Source organism: Rhinolophus sinicus, chromosome 13 (genome assembly GCF_057876585.1).
Source record: "Rhinolophus sinicus isolate RSI-liver-muscle chromosome 13, RSI-T2T, whole genome shotgun sequence".
Taxonomy (NCBI): domain Eukaryota; kingdom Metazoa; phylum Chordata; class Mammalia; order Chiroptera; family Rhinolophidae; genus Rhinolophus; species Rhinolophus sinicus.
In genome coordinates, this window is record NC_142513.1 from 3,915,500 (window position 1) to 3,931,448 (window position 15,949).

Here is a 15,949-nt window from a genome sequence, read left to right on the forward strand (position 1 = left end):
ATCAAGTTTCAACTATGGCACTAAATGGCACTTCTTAAAAGACAAAGGGTAATTAGGGGCTTTGTAAAAAATTGTGTTCACTTTCTGAGAGGAGAACCTTCCTCGTGACATTAAAGTGACTGCTGGGATTTTAAACATTTAACTTTCACACATGTGCTTAGGAAAGCCTTACTTGTGAACTTTAGAGGTACCTGCAATTTTATTCTATTGCTGTGTTGTGAAGATGAAATTGGACTGTGAACGTCTCAAGGGCTGAATGGCTTGACGCCATCGCCAGCAGTAACTTCCTTCTTTCAGCAATCTTAAGCACCTACTATGTGCGTAATTGTGCTGGACACTGTGTGAGGAATGGTGAGAAGAGCCAGGCATGATTTCTGGTCTGCCAGGCATACCAGGCTATTATTGGTGTAAGATGTTAGTAAAACTATTACAGAAGTAAATGTAGGACGGCTGGGTGGTGTGCTGTCATGGAAGAGTGGCCCGTGTTATTCTGACAGCCTGGAGGATGGGCCTGGCGGGGAAGGCTGCTCTTAGGCAGAGCTGCCAGCTGAAAGCCAGAGGTGGGTTGGAATTTCATAGTGAGAAGGAGAAGGAAGTGCTGTCGGGCCTGGGGTTTCATTCGATGCTCCTCACAAGCGACAAAGCTAGCATGCTACTGAACCATGTTGCTGATGCTGGCAGGAGACCCGAGTCCCCTGGGTCAGAGGGGCAGGACTTCATTGCTCGTTGCACAACAAGCAGCGTGAGCCTCAGTGTGTGTGCCACTTGCCCTCAGGTCCCGTGGGGGTGATCTGGTGGGTCTGTGTCACAGCCGAGGAACGCTGAGCTTGGGAGCAGCCACTTTATAGAAGCAGTAAATAGGCCTGCATACCTACCTGTATTTCAACAGAATTGTCCCTCAAGGTTGCTTGCTGCAAACACAACCCTGAGAAAGGGCCTGGGTGAAGATTAGTCAGAGACTAGTATTCGTGGCACACCCAGTGTATTAGCTTTTTATTGCTGCTGTAATAAAAAACCCTCAGTTTTAGGGGTTTAAAACAGCACCCATTTGGGGTGGCCGGTTAGCTCAGTTGGTTGGAGCGTGGTGCTGGTAGCACCAAGGTTGCTGGTTCGATCCCTGAATAGGCCACTGTGAGCTGTGCCCTCCTTAAAAAAAAAACCACAAAAAACCAAAAAGCAGCACCCATGTATCATCTCATAGCTCTGTAGGTCAGAAATCCAGATGTGCCCTGCTGTCCTCTGCTTGGGGTGTCACAAGGCCAAAATCAAAGTGCTGGCCAGCCCGAGCTCTTATCTGGAACCTCTTGGGGTGACTCCTCTCCTAGGCTAACTCAGGTTTTTAGCAGAATACTGTTTCATGTGGCTTTAAGACTGGGGTCCCCATTTCCTTGCTGGCTATTGTCCGGAAGTTGTTTTCAGCTTCCAGAGGCTGCTACCTTCCTCCATCTTCAAAGCATGGATACCATGGAATCTTTCTCGGGCTTTAAATCTCCCGACCTCCCCTCTGCCTCCAGCTGAGGAGCACGTTCTACTTCTAAGGGCTCCTGTGATTACGTGGGGCCACCTGGGCAATGCAGTTACTCTGAAGGTCACAGGTGCCATGAAACGTAACATCTCAGGGTATCTCTTCCGAGGCTCAGGTTCTGGGGGTGAGGCGTGGACTCCTGGGGGCGGGGAGGGAATTTTTAGAATCCTAGCACAGGTGTGCTCTGCACAGACGAGCCACTGCCTGCCACGTGGTAGGTTCTCAGTGGGACTTTCCACTGGTGTCAAAGGAGTGAGGACCTAGGCTTTCTTACCAGTGTGCCCAGATGTGGGCCGAAGGGGGACGGAGGGAGCGTCTTAAAAGGTGTCAGCGTCAAACATTGAAAAGTGAGGTCACACGATTACAGTAACACTGGGCAGAGACCCAATAAATGCAATAAATGTGACCCATTGTTTTACCCCCCACCCCCACCCCAGTGGCTGTCCATCCTCTCTTTTCCTATAAGGGGCACCTGCCTGGCTCCTCCCTGGCTGAGGGTGCCCCACACCCCAGCCCTGCGCTCACCGTGCAGCACAAGTAGCATCTCCTCACCCAGTGTACCCACATCAACATTCCATGTGTATCCTCGTGGGAATGTTCTAGTCAGACATGGAGAAGCCAGATTTATTTCCTAATTAAAAGAGAGCTTCCTGCACAGTAAATCAATCATACCCACACACAAATGCACGGAAACCCGTTGCTTCCACTCGTGCCTGATTTCTCTGGGGGACACGCAGCTCTCTCTGGGCGCCTGGGATGTCAAGGCCGCAGCTTACATCCAGGCGTCATCATTTGCATTTCATCTCATCAGAATCATTGCCCACCCATGCAGAACACAGCTTATTAACCACACCATCATCTCCTGAATCTAAAGCCCAGCCAGGTTGCCTCCAAGTAACGCAATTACACGCAGCAAGTGTGACATCCAGAATTGTCCTGGGCTCCATTTTTAAAGTTTTAATGAATAGCCCCAGAAAGACAATCAAGTTTATTTTTTAATGGGGGCATAGGGAGGGAGTTTAATTTATTTGTGGATTTTTGAAGGGGCACCCAGCTTTCTCTTGAGCAACAGTTAGCTCTTAAACATGGTAGGTGCTGAATAACTGTTGCACCCTTAATCGAAAAGCCTCAGGACAGCCTAACTTTATGAAGGCAGGATGATTTTCATTAACAACAACAACAACGGCACTAAAAGTAGTCCCAGCCACCCTTGGCTGAATCCCTTGGCCTGGCCGGACAGTTTACTAGATAGTTTATCACCAGTGTCTCGTTTCATCGTCACCTTCTTATGAAGAGTCGATTCCTTTGCTGCAAGGGATGGAACTAACATTTTCTTCTAGAATCTATCCTCTGACAAGCCCTTTCAATCCTAATTCCTATTTATCCTTATACCACCCTTGTGAGACTGAGTTGGTGTCCCCATGTCACAGCTGAGGAAGCAGGGGTCTGAGAGGTCCAGCCAGCTGCTCCAGTCCCCACGGTCTGAAAGGGTAGTGCCCAGATGTGAACAGAGGTTGGCCTGACTCCTGAGCCCTGCTCTTCGTCTGGCCCACTCGGCCCAGCTGCCCCACCTGTCCACTGGCCCACGGGAAGATATCCTAGCCCCTGTGGAATTCTAAGGACAGTTTTTCAATGGTAATGTGGGGTTAGAGGGATTGTTAATTATTTTTTCGGCTTTGTCCCCCAAACTTAAAGTGACAAGTGTCACCTGTGTCAAAAAAAAAAAAAAAAAAAAGCCACTTTAAAATGGAGCTGGGGCTGCCATGCCAGAGGAACTGTCTTGCATGTCTTATGCCTCAAACCTTGGGATGTTAAAACAGGACAAAATAACCTTTGGATTTGGCGTAAAGCCCCAAAGAGCTGTTTGCAAATGTAACAAGAAAGCAGCTATGATTATGGGACTGATGATTACTGACCTGAAAATTAAAAACACTGGAATAAGTGTCACTATGTTATATTATCTGCACCAATAGAAATGCCTTCCTTCCATGGATGTAATGGGTCCCTTTCCCTTTGTCATAAATACCCATTGTCTTTGTTTCCTAATTAGAGCACCATTTGGGCTTCTGCCAGCGTCAGTGCTTCCTGAATAGCTATTCTTGTCGATCTCAAATAAATGCTGCTGCCTCTCACTCTGAAAGGCCCTTTTGATTTTAGGTTAATACCTGGAATGCTGATTCAGCTTCTGCAATTTGAAGGCAGAGCCTCCTGGAGGGCGTTTCAGTGTATTTCCCTGGAAAGGGGCTCTGCTCCTTCTGGGGAGGCCAGTGAGGCTGACTGTCCCAGAATCCTGGGACTCTTCAGAGCCTGTGGGGAATCTTCTGGGCTCTCCTGAAACTGCTGGTGCTTGGGTGGGTCCATTTGGAAATAACCCGGATTTGTTATCTATCGCTGAGTAACAAATTACCCTAGAACTTAGGGACCTAGAACGCTCTTTGTGCTCTCACAGCTTCTGTGGGTCAGCAATCCAGGTGCAGCTCAGCTGGGTCATGTGGGCCAGAGTCTCTGACGCTGTGGCCGTCAGGGGCTCCACTGGGAAGGGTCCGCTTCCTGTCTCGTCCATGGGATTGCTGGCGGGATTCCATTACTTGCAGGCTATTGGATTCAGGCCTCACTCAGGTCCTCGTGAGCTGTTGGACCTGGTTTCCCTCAGTGCCTTGTCATGTGGGCATTTCCGTAGAGCATCTCACGACAGCCACTGGCTTCATCGGAGAGAGTGGGCAAGAGAGTGAGAGAAAGGGAGAGGGAGGAGGATGGGAGAGGAGAGAGTCACAAGATGGAGGTCTCAGTCTTTTGTAACCTAGTGTGGGACGCGGCCCCCTGTCACTTTTGCCACATTCTGTTCTTTGGAAGTCACTAGGTCCCGCCCACACTCAAGGGGCGGGGACTACACATTCACACATTTGGTGGCAAAATCCAAACCAAACACATAAGTGGCTCCTTAGAGTCTTCATTCCAGTTAGTGTGAATATTCACACGTTTTGCTACAAAGATATTAATGGATTTAATTTTGTGGGGCTGCCCCAGACCTTGCCAGAAGGGTTACATAGTATACAGTAGATGTACTTTCTAAAATCGACGAAGTTCTAAATTCTCAGACACATCTGGTCCTGGGCTTTGGACACTTGAAGTCCAGTGTCCGTTCCCACAGCTATCCTCGGGTGTGTGTGAATGTGTAAGGGCAAGACTTGTGTTTTCCAATAGTTTTATTCAATCCTGTCATTTTCTTAGAATTCATCCCAGGAGTGTCTAGTTTGTCTTGGGCTGAGATATGCTCGTGACCGAATCCGTTCTGAGTCCCCAACGCGATGACGCTTTGCATCATTTCAGAGGCCTCTCATTGACACCGAGGCCCACGTGGAGGGCATTGCTGTGATGTGTTTCAGCATTGTGGACACAGGTGCACCAGCCTCGTCTCGACCTTGGAAATGTTGTGGTATTTTTCAGTGTGTGGTGACATTTATGAGCCCATTTAAACACCCACAAAGAGGTTGATTTCCATAGATTAAATGTCAAGTTTGAAACCATCCAGGGTAATTGAATCGTCGAGATTGTCTACTTTGATTCTCAAGTGAGGCCATTGGCTGGACACTTGTGCTCTGTTATGAGCCCCCGAGTGCCGCCCAAATTACTGAGGTCAGACTCAGTCTCGGGGGACTGGTGGGGGAGGGGAGGATCATGGCAGTGTAATTTGTTGCCTGCAGAAATGTGGCTTCATTTTTATTTATTTATTTTTAAATAAAGGCACATATGTGGTTAGTGGGTGAATAAATTATTAGAGGCAGAAAAAACCTACCAACTGAAATTTCTGCGATGTTGGTGAGTTTCTAAAACCTGACCATCTTATGTATGTACAAGAGCAAAAGTGTGCAAAGGAACCTGTGCTTTAATGTTTTAAGTAGAAGTTGTTTTAAGGGGCATTAAACACGTGCATAAACTTGGAGTAAATTTCTTTCAAGTTAAAGGCTAGCAAAAAGCATCAAATAGTTTCCTAGAAATCCAAATGTATGTGTGTGCTCTCTGTCCAAAGGACATGGGCAACTCCAGACTTTGATCTGAGTCTCTTAGTTTTCTTTTTAAAGAAATTTTGAAACTTGTAGTCACCATGCTATACATCACATCCCCAGAACTCATTGCTCTTATAACTGGAAGTTTGTGCCTTTTGACCACCTTCATCCGATTCTCCCACCCCTCAACCCTACCCACTGCTTCTGGCAACCGCAATCTGTTCTGTTTCTGTGAGTTCATGTTTTGTTTTGTTTTCAGATGCCACGTATAAGTGAGATCATTCTGTATTTGTCTTTCTCTGTCTGACTCGTTTCACTTAGCATACTGCCTTCAAGGTCCATCCATGTTGTTGGAAATGGCAGGATTTGTTTCTTTTTAATGGCTGAATAGTATTCCATTATATCTATATCTATATCTATATCTATATCTATATCTATATCTATATCTATATCTATATCTATATCTATATATATCTATATATCGCATTTTCTTTATCCATTCATCTGTTGATGGACATTTAGGTTGTTTCCATATCTTGACTATTGTAAATAATACAACAACGAACATGGGATGCAGATGTCTCTTTGGGATAGAGATCTCATTTCCTTTGAATATATACCCAGAAGTGGAATTGCTGGGTCACATGGTAGTCCTGTTTTTAATGTTTTGAAGAACCTCCATACTGTTTCCCGTAGTGGCGGCACCAGTTTGTACTCCCACCAACAGTGCAGAATTTATCTGATTCTTGAATTTTTATTCTCCCAAGGAACTGGAGTTAAGTGGATCTGACTTGGATGTGGATGTGCCTGTTTCCCCCACTGGACACAGTGGGTAGAGGGGCAGGACGGCTCGAGAGCCTTTCAAACCGGGGCTTCCTGAAGGTTCAGCTGTTCCCACCGTGGTGTGGCCTGCTCAGCTCCACCCCGGTCACTTCCGGTAATAGTATCTGCTGACCAGTCTCCCTAAAGTCAGGGCTGCTGGCCACATTGGACCTGTAAGTTAGAATAAGAATGAAAGTCAACCCACCCTCAAGTTTCAGGAGCATCCTATTGGACATGTTGAATTCTTAGCCAGACTTGGGGTTAAGACAGGTCAAGGGAGGCCATCTCTTTTGCTGCCAAACGGCTGTGGGCACACAGATAATGGCTGATGGCTCTCAGATTCACCTCCTGACCAGGAATGAGAACAAAAAGCAACCCCTGGCGTCGGAAGCTCATTGCAGACCACAGGTGTGTGCTGCCTCCCCCATTGCCATCAGATGGAAATTCGATCATGGTGGGGCTAAGATGAAGATGGTACCTGGCCATTGCCCTGTGGCTGCTCTGCTCAACTGTGGTGGGAACATCTGATCACAATAAGGGACATTTCTTCTTGGGTAGAAACCTCTCCTGCAGCGATGACGCAGATGCCTAAACATTCGGATTTGAAAGAGATGGGCTTGGCCAAGTGTCCATTGTTTAGTCTACATCAGGCTAAACATCTGGGCGACTGGGGACCTCTTTGGCGTCACGTGGGCCATGTGACCTGGTCTCGTGTTGATGCAGCCTGAGTCAAGGCCAAGGAAAGACACATGCTCAGAGGAGGGTTTTCTGAGCAAGGGGGGAGAAGAAGAGGAAAAATGTATTCAATACTCTACTCGTCTCCTGCGCGGCTGTCACAACGGACCACAAGCTGGTGGCTTAAAGCAACAGCAGTTTGTTCTCCCCCACGTCCGGATTCCAGAAGTCCAAAATCAAGGTGTCAGCAGGGCCGTGCTCCCTCTGAAGCCTGGAGGGCAGTGTCCTTCCTGGCCCCTTCCCGGCTTCTGGTGGCTTGGCAGCAAATTCTTGGTGTTCCTTGGCTTACAGATGCAACATTCCAATGTCTGCCTCCATCACTCCATGGCCGAGTCCCTGTGTGTCCGTGTCTGTGTGTCTCTCTCTCCTCTTCTTATAAGGACACCGGTGCTATTGGTCATACTCTGGTATGACCTCATGTTAATTTCAGTCATTATATCTGCAATGACCCTATTTCTAAATCAGGTCACAGATACTGGAGGTTAGAGCTTCAACATACCTTTCTGGGGGCACAATGCAGACTACAATACCTGACTTCTCTAAAGAGCTGTGACATTTCTCCATTAAATGGGCGGCAGGTGGGATGTCAGCCATGACGACCGTGGGATTTCTTGGTGTCCGTCGCCTGTGTGGCCTGTGTGGCTGGTACGTGAGGAGTGTGACAAGGCTCCTCAACGGGATGCTTCTCGTATGTTCTGACTCTTCCATACTGGGAAGCCCGGGAGAACCTGAGTTTTCCACTCTGGGTTGGAGAAGGGCTGTGAGGGGACAGAGAACCAACTGGGTGACTGGGAGAAGGCTTTGCGATGTGGCTCCGTTCTCAGTGCCCAGGCAGCTGGCTCTGAAGGTGCCTGCAGCCAGCCCCCCAGAATAGGGCTGGTCGAGTGATGTACCACGTCCTGCACACTTGACAGAGATCAGTGTCCCAGAACCAGAGCAGCTCAGCCGCCGAGGGCCTCCGTGAGGGAGAGATTGTGAGCCCAGAACTCGCAAGGGGTGGCCCACATTCAGGGGGACTTCCGTCCCCTGGTATTTGGTGTCCATAGAGTCATGGAGTCCCTTTAGATGAGTGCTAGAGGAGGCCAGTGTGCAGGGTCAGGGGAAGGTTCTAGATAAGGAATTCATGGGTTGGCAAAGCATGTCCACCTGCACCTAGACAGCAATGTGAGCAGGGCAGGTTTGGGCAGATGGGCCTTGTAAGTGGATTCCACCAGACAGAAGCCCCCTCAGACCACAGAGACGCCCACACAGGGAGGAATCCATCCCATGAACAGTGACACTTGTCCAGCCGAAGGGAGGAAGGAACCTGTCTCTGTGGAGGGCAGGTAACTGAGCCCGCTCCCCACCCCGGCCCAATCCAGGTGTGAAGAGGGCTCCTCCCTCTGCTACTCAGAAACAAACACAAACCAGTTTCCACAGGCCCCTGCTCTGCTACTCTGTGCTCTCCTACTATTTGGGGGACCAGTTGGAGGGCCTGTGGGCATGCTGGCTTTGCCTTCTGCCACTCTTTGACCAGCTGGATGCCCCACTCCCTCCCTCTCCCCTTTGTAGGACTTGCAGCAAAACCTCAGGGTCAGGCAGGGACCAAGAGGTTAATATCAGATGTCCGTGGGGGGAAGGAGAATGGCCTGGCTGGCCAGCTCGGCTGCTGTAGGTGCTGTGATGCAGTGGCAGCGGCAGGTAAGTGGGAGGCTCTGCCTAGAGCCCATGGGGGACCCCTCCTCTCCTGGAAATCTGCGCTCCTGGGCAAATCAGGCAAACCTTGGGTTCCTTTCTGCTTTAAAAGCTGTTGACATTGCAGATACCCTGGAAAGGAGACACCAGGAGTCCTCAAATTGCTTTTTGCTCCTGAAAGGCAGGCCCAGGGATATTTGGGCCCAGAAACACCTGGTTGGCAATCTCATCATAAACAGGGATGGTGAGAGGTGGGATTGAAAGGGACACTGAAGGGCCTAGACAAATATTTTAAAAAGGAAATCACATTTTTTTTTAAACCCATCCCTAGAAATTCCCAAGGTATCGAAATAAAAAATTCAGAGAATCAATTTTGCCTTATTTATTACATTACCCAAGAATAAGTGTGTTACAAGAATGTTCCGGAAGGGAGATATTGATGAACTGGAAATGTCAAAGGGCTGGTCTATGTTATTTGCAATATCCCATGAACAAGTGAGGAGGGGAACTCTGTCCTCAGAGGGACGCTGGGAGCTCTCCCTGTCCGGGGCATGGGTGCCAGGTGCCTGGTCCTCCCCTCACCACCCAGGGCAGAGTCCCTGTCTGGACTCAGTATATGCCTTCTTTCGGCCAGTTGAGCTCTTTGGCATACGCCCCTTTGCAGCTCCTGATCTCATGGGCATGCTCCAGACACTTGTTCAAGCTGGGCACTGTGGATCTCCAGCCGATGAAGCCCTGGGTCGTCTTCGGGACCGGGGGGGATGGAAGGACCTGGAACAGAGGTGCAGGGAGTTTGGTCACCTTGGATCACAGCGACATGAGGCATGTCCACAGAGGTGTCACGCTTAGCCCGTGAGGCCTGGTGTGGAAAACACAGAAAGCAAAGCCAGGGTCCCTTTGTAGGACGTACATTCCAGCCAGCGCTACCCTGAGACACAGCATCCCTGAAAGTAACGCTCACTGAACATGTTCCTTTCCCTCATAATGCTTAGCCCATTTGATTTGTGACCTCCAGTAAAATGCTTTTTATTTGGCAAAAGAGCAAAAAGGGAACAAAAAGTAAGGTCCAGAAATTTCAAATGCGACAGTTCACCTGCCCTTTATAAAATATGATAATATTGTCAGATGGTCTCCCAGTGATAAATCTGGTTTTGATTAGAAGGCTTTCTGATACATACACAACACACACACACACCCCAAACTGTAGAGACCACAGGAATGAAAAGCAATTGAATTTAATTAAAAACCAAAAGGAAAACAGGATTCTATCTGAAATGAAAAAGCACAATTTCATTTGTCAGTTCCTTGGACTTACTTGAAATTTTTGGAAAACGAGGGTAAATGTTTAGGCAGTTTCCCCCTTTCCATGTGAAATAATCGTCTGTTCTGCTCTCACATGGCAATTTGAATGAAGACGACAGTGAGGAATATTTGTTCTAACAGAAGAACTGAGATAGAGAGGTTTAATATGCTTGGGGTTACGAGTCCACGCTTGGCTAGAGAGAACTTGGAGCGAGGCAGTGGCAGGAGGGGACGGTCCTGGCAGGCTGGCTGCCACTGGTGGACAAAGCCCCTTAACATATGTTCTTGATGAAGCATTAAAATTAATCTCCTGAGAGGGCACATGCAGGGAGGGTCATCAGTAAATGCCAGAGGGGCCACACGGGTGGAATTGCCCAGAAGGCTAGTAGTCTCCACCCAGCTGGTCTAGACGGTCCCCGTGAGAACTCACAGACCAGCTTCAAGTCTCTCTACAACTTGTGAGAGAAATGCGTAGAAAACCACCCAGGGTGCCACATTTTACCCACCAGACTGGCAAAAATGGAAACACCACCGTTAACAAGGGCGTCATGTGAGAGCCGTTCGGTTCCTTCTCTGTGAAGGGCAATATTGCTGTGATCTAGAAAAAACGGAGGGTAATTCCCTCCACTGCAGGCCATGGGCATCCTGAGTTTTCATCCCCTCTTCCCGTCAGGACACAGAACTGCTGTCTCCATAGCTGGGCAGGGGACAGAAACCCACAACCAAAATGACAGACCCATGAGAGGCGGCCCTGGGATGTACAGAGCTCAGCAGTTGCTAGCCTCTGACCCATGTCCACAGCTGACTGGTCTCAGGTGGGGACAGCACCTGAGTGTTCTCCCCTCTGGGACTGCCCTGTCACTCACTCCGCAACCAGAGTGGCCTTTCAAACAGGCAGTTCTCAACACGCCACAGCCCTGCTTCCATCGCAGGTTGGGCTCACATCCCAACTGCTTCCTCTGGCCCCCAAGGCCCTGCCCACTTCTCCATCCACATCCCCTCCCTTCACACCCCCACCTCACCCCAGCTCACCAAGCGCCAGCCCCATCACATACCAACCTTTGTCCTGCCTCAGGGCTTTCGTGCATGCTGTTCCCCTTGCCGGGGATGCCTTTCTCAGGCTGGCTCCTTGCCATCCTTCAGACCTAAGCTCCACAGGGGCCCTTCCCTGGCCACCCCATCCTCTGGGTCCTCGAACATCACTTGCCTATTTCCCCCACGGCATCTAGCACAGCGTATCACGATTTTATTGATTTTCTTGTTTCACGTGGGTGCCCCCACCCCCACACGTGTGGGCTGCAGTCTTGTCTTCTTCTAGCTCATCACTGTGTGCCCCACTACACACCTACTAAAAGCTCACAGTCACCGGCAGGCTCTAAAAGTGCTGGGCACTGTTTTAAGTCCTTCACAGATAGCATCCCACCGAACCCCGGCCCCACTCCCTGAAGTAGGTGCTTCCGGTAACCTCCATTGTACAAGGGGGGGATGGCGACAGAGAGGTCAAGCCACTTGCCCAAGACCACACAGGACGTGAGCACCCGAGCATCTGAATTTAGAGGCCCGTCCTTTCCCGCCCTGCTGTCCTGCCCACTCCCTGAAGTGTTTGCTGAACCAATGGGTGGAGCCCCTGACTTCTCTGGCGTCCCTCTGCTTCTGCGGAACCCCACCCTGCGACCAGCGCAGTGGCTCTTGAAAGCAGACAGACAGTAACCTGACGTGTCCCCACATGTGGGCGTGGAAGGGGCCTCCCCCGCGCGCCGGCACCGCTGAGTTCTTACCTTTGGCGGTTGGCTGGACGCCCCTGCAGCGAACACAATTTCCAGTGGGACTTACATTTACATATGAAAATAAATATCTAAAGGGAATTTGCGAACCTTGATGTATTTCTCCACCGGGGTCACTGGCCGGATGTGGAACCACTGAGGAAGCTCGATTTTGGGCTTCGGCGTGGGAGGTTCTTCTTCACCCTGGGTCAACTGAAACACGGGCCCAGAGACGGGCAACCCCAGGCTGAGACGGTGGACACGACCTCCTCCTCATCCCCCAGAGCGCCGAATTTGACAGATGACAAAGCAGGGCTCAGGAACGTTAGGGAGCTGGTCCCAGTGCTCGGTTAGAAGGGGGACTTGTCCGCAATGGACTCTATGCCCGCTCATTTATAGTCACGAGCAGCAATTTGAGAAAACTTGACAGGGTATGGCTTCAAATTTAAAAATGCCGACAAGGTTCCAGGACCAATCTTTAAAATATTAGAGGAGAGCCCCCATTCCTCCCTTTTAACTTCTAAAGTAATTTCGAACTCTTCAAAAAACCACATTAATTACATAGAAAGAATATTAATATAGGCTCTTTATGCATATTGTATAACTGTCTAAGCATTAAAAGAAGTCTAAGAATGGCATGATTTCAAAGTGAGTGGGATGGGGTGAGTTACAAATGGGGTTTACACTGCCTTGAATCATGAGTGCTTTGAATGAGGCGCCTCTTAGGCGGTTCTGCTCCCCTCCAAAGAAATGTACTTCCTCGTGTTGTGTCTGGAGATAGTCTGAAAGATTCCAGACCTGCGGCCACGAGCCCGTTGAAGCCCACACCACCATTTCGCAGGCCTGGATGGTGTTTTATATACCGGAACCCCTATTCTAGGTTCAGAAGACTTAGCCACATATCTTGAACAGCTGGAATATGCATTTGGCCGCTCTGAATGGCCGCACTCAGCTGGGTTGATGGTGGCTGCGTCTGGACGTGGCCAGTGGTCTGTTTGCTGGTATCCCCATTAATTATTATGCCCAGCCCTTTTCCTTGTTTCTGTGACCTATCTCGTTTAGGAAATACCCAGGTATTTTCCTAATAATTTCTCTTATGTTAACCCTGTCTCACCATCTCATCCCAGCAGATCTGTCACTCAGTGAGGCAGGTGAGGACTATTAACCCATTTTACAGACGGAAAGTCTGAGGCCAAGTGGCCTGGGAATCAGACAGACTAGCTTCTGCTCTTGGTGCCTCTCTTTATTAACTGTGTAACTGGCACTTCTTTGAGCTTAATTTCCCAATTTGTAAAATAGGAATAAAACAGTATCCCCTTCTACACAGGGGTTGTTGTGTGGATTAAATGAGCTGGTTCAATGAAGCACCTAGGACGTGCCTGGCACACAGTAAGGGCTCAATAAATTCATGAGAGGAAGGAAGCTTCAGGTCCCAGAGTTGGCAGTCTTTGCCTGTAACACATTCTTAAATTTTATTCTTGTAAATTATACACTACATAACTGTTTATTCTTGGAAATGATCGATTCGACAACCTCTGGGCTTATGAAATTCACATTTACCTCCTCAAGGGGGGTGGTTAAAAATCCCCAGTTCTGGGCCCAGTTTTTCCATGCTTCCGTTTCAGCCTTTAAGCGGTATCGCCTGAAAAAGAAAGTTCTTAGGTGTTGGCTGACATTTGAAAAAGGTGAAAGTCGCAAGCCCCAAAAGGTCCATTGGGGAATTTTACATTCTTCAATGCATAGTCACTGAAGGATGACGCTGCCAGGGAGGGACGAGGTGCCAGTGGAGCAAGAGTCCCGGGCGCTGTGAGAAGCTCACCTGTGTCAGGGACCAGAGATGCCGGTGGGATGGTTCATCGGGCACAGACAGGACGGGGCTGACTGCCCGAGGGGCTGCCTGGGTACCACACGCCTTACTTTGGAGGCCTCGTGACCCACAGCGATGAGTGTGTGCGAAATCACGAAGGTGCATATGAAATACCGTTGTTCCCAGGGCAAGGACCAGGTGGGGTACGTGAGGAAACTGGGGTGCCAAATTTAAGGAGGCACCCACTGTCAGGTTCCTGCAAGTGCAGAGCCAGCACGTACGTGACCTTGAGCCTGAAACCCCCTTAAATATTGCACCCCAGGTGCCTCACTCGCCTCACCCTAGTCCCAAACCCGCTTTTGCCTCACATTAAATATCACTTATACATCGTTACCTACGAGCTGAATTGAGCTGCTGTTGAAGAGCGGGCGTGTCAGGTTTTGCAAATGCCTAATTCAGTGTTTGTTTATTTGACTTTCAAGTTTCTTTTCCCATTTTGAAATCAATATCTGCATCCCCCCCACCCCTGTCATGTCTCAACAGTTTCGGATGCCCTGGCCAAGCTCTTTGCCTTGGGCACCAAGCATCTGTCCATAGCAGTCTATTTCCAATGGAGATAGAACATGAGCCAGAAATATGAGCCACACATGTCATTTTAAATGTTCTAGTAGCCACAGTTTGAAAAGTGAAAATAATCAGGTGAACTCAATTTTAATATCCCTTTCTTGGGTATGAAATCTTCAAAATCTGGTATTTTACGTGTACAGCTCCTCCCAGTTTGACAGTCACATTTGAGGAGCTCAGCAGCCACCGTGGAGGTTGGACAGAATAGTCTAAGGGCTTAACTGGCTCTGTTTACAGAGCAAGGGCCATCTGATTTGGGTCTTGAAGGATGAGTAGGAGTTGATCTAGTGGAGAAGGGAGGAAAGGGCATTGTAGGCAGAGGGAATAGACCCTGCTATGGCAGTGTATCCTGTTGAGGGTACTTACATAAAGGTAAAGATATAAAAATAATCGTTTATTTTATGCCAAATAATACTGGCTTTCCATTTTCAAGAATGATATGAAGTTTCCCATAAAAATAAAATCATTAAGTGAAACAAAGCCAGTTTAAAGAAAAATATAAAGTGACTACTATAGGGTTTACAAGAAATGGTGAAAGTCATAGGCATGACAAACAGGATAACTGAAGTTTAAGAGGCAAGCAGTTATGGTTTGTTGTTACTAAAATTTGCTTACTGGCATCTAAACTAGTAACTCCCCATATTGGTTAAAACTTCAGAAAGAGGGGCTACTTAGCAATCAGAGAGAATGCTAAATAAAAACAACCGTTACAAATGTCTGCTGAACAGAAATCTGACAGAAACTTAAATTTCTTACTACATAAAAAACCAGGGAAAGCAAGAGAGAACATAAAGTGCACATGTATCACTCATTCAAACTGAACAAATATCAAGATCCTTTTTAAAAAAATGTAGTAACACATTAGTCACTCTCAACAAGCAAAGCTTTGCAGATGGTTTTAAAGCCAGAAGCAAACTCTTCCCCACCTTTGTGGCGTGGTGTCACTACAAGAGGGAGAGTGAATCTCCCATTGCCCTCGAGCTGCTATCATCGCCCCCTTCCCTCAGGGCTCCCGACCACCTCCAGGACTTGGTGGGGAAACTGAGGTCGCCAGGTGTGCACACTTCAGGTGGCAACAGCCCAGCCCATCGGGTTGTGGGATCCCTGGCGTTACCAGATCCGGTCCTGAGTCACGAAGTTCATGCGCTCGGCCGCCGCGGTGCTGATCGGTTTCTGAGCCATGGGACCTGGGATCTCGGTTAGCCCGGTAGGTTGTGGCCTTTGGCTCAGCGTCTCGCGTCGCCCAGGAGACCAGTTGCCAAGCAACGTAGGACGCCCGAGGCGGAGGCGGAGCCACATCTGGCAGGGATGGGGCCGCTGGGCTGTCGCAGCATTCGCGCCCACTGCCAGCCTCTGGCCGCCTCTGCGCACTTCACCCCACCTACCTGACCACCTGCTTGGCCCGCTGCAGCAGCCCTTCTCCTCTGCGGAAACTTTTTGGGGAACCTCAAGACCTAACACCCCAGCCTCCTGTAAAATCTAGATCTGTAATGCAAGTATCCACACCGACAAGAGCACCAAATCCTGTGCGCCACGCTTACTGACTTCTGGCCCAGAGAAGGCACCCTGGTAACCACCGCCCGGATTACGAAGGGGGCATTTCAGCCCAGCCCCCTTGCGGACTTCTCTCGGCAGAGCTTTGTTTCTTCACTGTTGGAACTTTGTGTAAGGGGTCATCCCGGTGTCCCTG

The 15,949-nt window shown here is 49.1% G+C and overlaps 1 protein-coding gene across 1 annotated transcript; it reads right to left on the reverse strand.

Annotated features, from left to right (window-relative positions):
* Positions 1–9,125: 9,125 nt before the first annotated feature.
* Positions 9,126–15,520, reverse strand: CIMIP1 (ciliary microtubule inner protein 1). The gene is made up of 4 exons (XM_019748564.3): positions 15,374–15,520; positions 13,389–13,470; positions 11,940–12,041; positions 9,126–9,534 (listed from the first exon to the last, which is right to left on the reverse strand). The coding sequence occupies exons 1-4, from the start codon at positions 15,439–15,441 to the stop codon at positions 9,373–9,375; spliced, it is 414 nt and encodes a 137-aa protein (XP_019604123.3). The 5' UTR covers positions 15,442–15,520; the 3' UTR covers positions 9,126–9,372.
* Positions 15,521–15,949: the final 429 nt, after the last annotated feature.